Source organism: Malurus melanocephalus, unplaced genomic scaffold (genome assembly GCF_030028575.1).
Source record: "Malurus melanocephalus ecotype Western Australia unplaced genomic scaffold, MMel_1.1 scaffold_3236, whole genome shotgun sequence".
NCBI lineage: Eukaryota > Metazoa > Chordata > Aves > Passeriformes > Maluridae > Malurus > Malurus melanocephalus.
Genome location: NW_026626468.1, coordinates 1 through 6,718, shown reverse-complemented (window position 1 = coordinate 6,718; position 6,718 = coordinate 1). Strand labels below are relative to the sequence as shown.

Here is a 6,718-nt window from a genome sequence, read left to right as displayed (position 1 = left end):
TGGGGCAGAGAAATCTATGGGGCAGAGAAATCTATGGGGCAGAGAAATCTATGGGGCAGAGAAATGTGTGGGGCAGAAAAACCGAAATCGCCGAGTTTGAGCACGCCCGGGGGGGACAGGAGGAGATTGGCGGCCTTGATGTCCCTGTGGGGCACAGAAATCTATGGGGCAGAGAAATCTATGGGGCAGAGAAAAATCTATGGGGCAGAGAAATGTGTGGGGCAGAGAGAAATCTATGGGGCAGAGAGAAATCTATGGGGCAGAGAAATCTATGGGGCAGGATCTATGGGGCAGAGAAAAATCTGTGGGGCAGAAAAATGTGTGGGGCAGAAAAGCCGAAATCGCCGAGTTTGAGCACGCCCGGGGGGGAGAGGAGGAGATTGGCGGCTTTGATGTCCCTGTGGGGCACAAAAAAATCTATGGGGCAGAGAAATGTGTGGGGCAGAGAGAAATGTATGGGGCAGGAAAAAATCTATGGGGCAGGAAAAAATCTATGGGGCAGAGAAATCTATGGGGCAGAAAAGCCGAAATCGCCGAGTTTGAGCACGCCCGGGGGGGAGAGGAGCAGATTGGCGGCTTTGATGTCTCTGTGGGGCACAAAAAAATGTGTGGGGCAGAGAAATGTGTGGGGCAGAAAGAAATCTATGGGGCAGAGGAAAATCTATGGGACAGAGGATGGAAAATGTGTGGGGCAGAGAAATGTGTGGGGCAGAGAGAAATCTATGGGGCAGAGAGAAATCTATGGGGCAGAGAGAAATCTATGGGGCAGGATCTATGGGGCAGAGGATGAGAAATGTGTGGGGCAGAGAAATGTGTGGGGCAGGAAAAATCTATGGGGCAGAGAATGGAGAATCAATGGGACAGGAAAAGATTGGTGGCTTTGATGTCCCTGTGGGGCAGAGAAATCTATGGGGCAGAGAAATCTATGGGGCAGAGGATGAGAAATCTATGGGGCAGGAAAAAATCTATGGGACAGAGGATGGAAAATGTGTGGGGCAGAGAGAAATCCATGGGGCAGAGAATGGAAAATGTGTGGGGCACAGAAATGTGTAGGGCAGACAGAAATCTATGGGGTAGAAAAATCTATGGGGCAGAAAAAATTCTATGGGGCAGAGAGAAATCTATGGTGCAGGAAAGCCGAAATCGCCGAGTTTGAGCACGCCCGGGGGGGACAGGAGGAGATTGGCGGCTTTGATGTCCCTGTGGGGCAGAGAAAAATGTGTGGGGCAGAGGAAAATGTATGGGGCAGAGAATGGAAAATGTGTGGGTTAGAGAAATCTATGGGGCAGAGAAATTCTATGGGGCAGGAATGGAGAATCAATGGGACAGGAGCAGATTGGCGGCTTTGATGTCCCTGTGGGGCAGAGAAATCTATGGGGCACAAAAAAATCTAGGGGCAGAAAAAATCTATGGGACAGATGATGGAAAATGTGTGGGGCTGAGAAAGAAATCCATGGGGCAGAGAGAAATGTGTGGGGCAGAGGAAAATCTATGGGGCAGGGATGGGATCTATGGGGCAGATTTTGGGGATTTTGGGATCTATGGCATGGATCTATGGGGCAGATTTGGGATCTATGGGGCAGAGTTGGGATTTTGGAATCTATGGGGCAGAATCCATGGGGCAGACCGCAATCTATGGGGCAGAGATGGATCTATGGGGTAGATTTTTGGGATTTTGGGATCTATGGGGTGATCTATGGGGCAGAGATGGATCTATGGGGTAGAATCTATGGGGCAGAGATGGATCTATGGGGCAGATTTTTGGGATTTTGGGATCTATGGGTCTATCTATGGGGCAGAGCAGATCTATGGGTCAGGATCTATGGGGCAGGGATGGATCTATGGGGTGATCTATGGGGCAGATTTTGGGATCTATGGGGCAGGATCTATGGGGCAGGGATGATCTATGGGGCAGCCCCACCTGTGAATGACCCCCAGGCCGTGCACGAAGCTGAGTCCCCTCTATGGGGCAGAGATGATCTATGGGTCAATCTATGGGGTGGGGATGATCTATGGGGCAGAATCTATGGGGCAGATTTGGGATCTATGGGGCAGGGATGGATCTATGGGGCAGATTTTGGGATCTATGGGGCAGATTTGGGATCTATGGGGCAGGGATGGATCTATGGGGCAGAGTTGGGATCTATGGGGCAGATTTGGGATCTATGGGTCAATCTATGGGGCAGAGCAGATCTATGGGGCAGGGATGGGATCTATGGGGCAGATTTTGGGATTTTGGGATCTATGGGGCAGATTTGGGATCTATGGGGCAGAATCTATGGGGCAGACCCCAATCTATGGGGCAGGGATGATCTATGGGGCAGATTTTGGGATCTGTGGGGCAGATTAGGGATCTATGGGGCAGGGATGGGGCAGATTTTTGGGATTTTGGGATCTATGGGTCAATCTATGGGGCAGATTTGGGATCTATGGGGCAGATTTGGGGATTTTGGAATCTATGGGGCAGATTTTGGGATCTATGGGGCAGAGATGGATCTATGGGGCAGAATCTATGGGTCACACCCCAATCTATGGGGCAGAGATGATCTATGGGTCAATCTATGGGGCAAAACAGATCAATGGGGCAGAGTTGGGGATTTTGGGATCTATGGGTCAATCTATGAGGCAAATTTTTGGGATTTTGGGATCTATGGGGTGATCTATGGGGCACAGTGAATCTATGGGGCAGAATCTATGGGGCAGATTTGGGATCCACAGGGCAGATTTGGGATCTATGGGGCAGAGTTGGGATCTATGGGGCAGAGTTGGGATCTATGGGTCAATCTATGGGTCCCAGACCTGTGAATGACCCCCAGGCCGTGGATGAAGCTGAGTCCCCTCTATGGGGCAGATTTTGGGATCTATGGGGTGATCTATGGGGCAGGGATGATCTATGGGTCAATCTATGGGTCCCAGACCTGTGAATGACCCCCAGGCCGTGGATGAAGCTGAGCCCCCTCTATGGGGCAGATTTTGGGATCTATGGGTCAATCTATGGGGCAGATTTTTGGGATTTTGGGATCTATGGGGCAGATTTGGGATCTATGGGGCAGATTTTTGGAATTTTGGGATCTATGGGGCAGGGATGATCTATGGGGCAGCCCCACCTGTGAATGACCCCCAGGCCATGGATGAAGCTGAGTCCCCTCAGGGCCCCCTCGGCGATGGCTCCGATTTCGTCCTCGTTCAGCGGCTCCTGATGGACTTGGGGGGCAGAGAGAGGGGTCAGACCCAAACATTGACCCACAGATCCCAAAATTATCCCCAAAAATCCCAAAAATCCCCTAAATCCCTAAATCTGACCCACACATTGACCCACAGATCCTGAAAATCCCCAAAATCTGCCCCATAGATCCCAAATTCTGCCCCATAGATCCCAAATTCTGCCCCATGGATCCCAAAAATCCCAAAATCTGCTCCATAGATCCTAAAAATCCCCCAAATCTGCCCCATAGATTGACCCAAAAATCCCAAAATTATCCCCAAAATCCCAAATCTGCCCCACAGATCCCAAAATCCCCAAAATCTGCCCCATAGATCCCAAATCTGCCCCACACATTGACCCGCAGATCCTAAAATTACCCCATAGATCCCAAAATCTGACCCAAATCTGCCCCATAGATCCCAAATTCTGCCCCATAGATCCCAAAAATCCACCACAGATCCCAAATCTGCCCCATAAATCCATCCCTGCCCCATAGATTGACCCATGGATCCCAAAATCCCCCAAATCTGCCCCACACATTGACCCAGAGATCCTGAAAATCCCAAAAATCCCAAAATCTGCCCCAAATCTGCCCCATGGATCCCAAAATCCCCTAAATCTGCCCCATAGATCCCAAAATCTGACCCACACATTGACCCACAGATCCTGAAATTACCCCAAAAATCCCAAATTCTGCCCCATAGATCCTAAAATTCCCAAAATATGCCCCAAAATCTGCCCCACAGATCCCAAAAATCCCAAATCTGACCCACACATTGACCCACAAATCCTGAAAATCTTAAAATCTGCCCCATAGATCCTAAAATTACCCCATAGATCCCAAATCTGCCCCATAGATCACAAAATCCCAAAATCTGCCCCACACATTGACCCAAAAATCCCAAAATTATCCCCAAAAATCCCAAAATTATCCCCAAAAATCCCAAATCTGACCCACAGATCCCAAAAATCCCAAAATCTGGCCCAAATTCTGCCCCATAGATCCCAAATCTGCCCCACACATTGACCCATAGATCCCAAAAATCCCCTAAATCCCAAAATCTGCCCCACACATTGACCCACAGATCCTGAAATTACCCCATAATCCCAAAAATTCCCCATAGATCCCAAAAATTACCCCATAGATCCCAAAATCTGCCCCATAGATTGACCCATAGATCCTGAAAATCCCAAAATCTGCCCCAAATCTGCCCCATAGATCCTAAAATTACCCCATAGAGGCCAAAAATCCCAAATCTGACCCACACATTGCCCCACAGATCCCCAAAATCCCCCATAGAGCCCAAAGATCCCTAAAATCTGCCCCATAGATCCCAAAATCTGCCCCACACATTGACCCACAGATCCTAAAATTACCCAAAATTCCCAAATCTGACCCAAATCTGCCCCATAGATCCCAAATCTGCCCCATAGATCCATCCCTACCCCATAGATTGACCCATGGATCCCAAAATCCCTAAAATTTGCCCCATAGATCCCAAAAATCCCCCAAATCTGCCCCATGGATCCCCAAATCTGCCCCATAGATCCCAAATCTGCCCCATAGATCCCAAATCTGCCCCATAGATCCCAAAATCCCCCAAATGTGCCCCAAATCTGCCCCATAGATCCCAAAATTCCCCCATAGATCCTGAAATTACCCCATAGATCCCAAAATCTGCCCCAAAGATCCCAAAAATCCCAAAATCTGCCCCAGAGATCCCAAATCTGCCCCACAGATCCAAAATCCCCCCCAAAATCCTTAAAATTTCTTCAAATCTTCCCAAAAAATTCCCTCCAAAATTCCTTTAAATCTCCCCAAAATCCCCGCAAAAGAACCCCAAAATTTTCCCCAAAAAAACCCCAAAATTTTCCCCCAAAAAACCTCAAAACCCCCCCAAAAATCCCTAAAATTCCTTCAAATCTTCCCAAAAAATTCCCCCAAAATTCCCCCCAAAATCCCAAAATTCCCCCAAAAAATCCCCTTCAAATCACAACAAAAATCCCCCAAAATTGAAAATTAAAAAAAAACCCAAAATTCTGTTTAAAATTAAAAAAAAAATTCCCAAATTTTCCCAAATTTTCCCCAAATTTCACCTTCGAGCAGATCCAGGGCCGATCCCGCACAGAATTCCATCACCAGCTGGGGAGGGGCAAAAATCCCAAAAATTCACCCCAAAATTTCCCAAATTTACCCCAAAATTCCCAAATCCCAAAAATCCCCATAAAAATCCCAAAATTCACCAAAAAATCCCCAAAATTTACCCCAAAATCCCCAAAATTTACTCCAAAATCTCCCAAATCCCCCAAATCCCAAAAATCCCCAAATTCACCCCAAAATTTCCCAAAAATTCCCCAAAAATTCACCCCAAAATTCCCAAATTTTTCCCAAAATTTCCCAAATCCCAAAAATCCCCCCAAAAATCCCCAGTAAACCCCCAAATTGCCCAAAAATTCCCCAAATTTTACCCAAAATCCCTCAAATTTTTCCCAAAATTCCCGAATTTTCTGCAATTTTCCCAAAATTCCCCAAATTTCCCACGAAAAAGATCCAAAATCCATCCCAAATTTTCCCCCAATTCCGCCTTAAAACGCCCAAATTTTGTCCAAATTTCACCCAATTTTTTCCCAAAATCCCTCAAAATTTTCCCAAAATTCCCAATTTTTCCCATATTTTCCCAAAATTCCTCAAATTTTCCCAAAATTCCCCAAATTTACCCCAAAAAAGACCTAAACCCATCCCAAATCCACCCAAATTCCACCTTAAACCCACCTTAAAATGCCCAAATTTCACCCAAATTTCACCCAATTTTTTCCCAAAATCCCTCAAATTTTTCCCAAAACTCCCAATTTTCCCAAAATTTCAAGAATTTATCCCAAAAATCTCACCCAGGCCGTGTGATCCCTGAGGAAGCAGCCCAAGAACCCCACGGTGTTGGGATCCCAAAAATCCCCAAATTTCACCCAAAATCCCTCAAAATTTTCCCAAAATTCCCAATTTTTCCCATATTTTCCCAAAATTCCTCAAATTTTCCCAAAATTCCCCAAATTCACCCCAAAAAAGACCCAAAATCCATCCCAAACCCACTCCAAATCCACCTTAAAACACCCAAAAAACCCCCGAAAATCACCCAAATTTTGCCCAAATTTCACCCAAAATCCCTCAAATTTCTCCCTAAATTCCCAAGTTTTCCCAAAATCCCCAGAATTCACCCCAAAATTCCCCCTAAAAAAGACCCAAATCCACCCCGAAGGTCGCCCAAATTTCTCCCCAATTCCACCTTAAAATGCCCAAAAAAACCCCAAAAATCGCCCAAATTTCACCCAATTTTTTCCCAAATTTTCCCAAAATTCCGGAATTTTTCCCATTTTTCCCAAAATTCCCAGAATTTATCCCAAAAATCTCACCCAGGCCGTGTGATCCCTGAGGAAGCAGCCCAGGAACCCCACGGTGTTGGGGTGGCGGAGTCGCTGCAGCAGCTGCACCTCCCTCACCATGTCCTGCCATTTCTA

At 46.9% G+C, this 6,718-nt stretch overlaps 1 protein-coding gene across 2 annotated transcripts; it reads right to left on the bottom strand.

Moving 5' to 3' along the window:
* Positions 1 to 2,989: 2,989 nt before the first annotated feature.
* Positions 2,990 to 6,711, bottom strand: LOC130588063 (serine/threonine-protein kinase TAO3-like). Of its 2 annotated transcripts, none has more exons than XM_057389020.1 (3): positions 6,614 to 6,711; positions 5,303 to 5,348; positions 2,990 to 3,204 (listed from the first exon to the last, which is right to left on the bottom strand). In XM_057389020.1, exons 1-3 carry the CDS (start codon positions 6,701 to 6,703, stop codon positions 3,023 to 3,025), a joined length of 318 nt encoding a protein of 105 aa, XP_057245003.1. In that variant the 5' UTR covers positions 6,704 to 6,711; the 3' UTR covers positions 2,990 to 3,022. The 2 variants fall into 2 exon arrangements, 1 of the variants encoding a protein (XP_057245003.1); XR_008966902.1 differs by lacking the exon at positions 6,614 to 6,711 and adding an exon at positions 6,095 to 6,164 and having other exon boundaries at positions 3,088 to 3,204.
* Between the last annotated feature and the right edge of the window lie 7 nt (positions 6,712 to 6,718).

Bases quoted from the DNA above. Each gene is read 5' to 3' on its own strand.
- LOC130588063 (XM_057389020.1), bottom strand. From the start codon at position 6,703: ATGGTGAGGGAGGTGCAGCTGCTGCAGCGACTCCGCCACCCCAACACC. The intron at 5,349-6,613 runs GTGAGATTTTTG...GCCCCTCCCCAG, and splicing joins TCAGGGATCACACGGCCTGG to CTGGTGATGGAATTCTGTGC. The intron at 3,205-5,302 runs GTGAAATTTGGG...CTGCCCCCCAAG, and splicing joins GGCCCTGGATCTGCTCGAAG to TCCATCAGGAGCCGCTGAAC.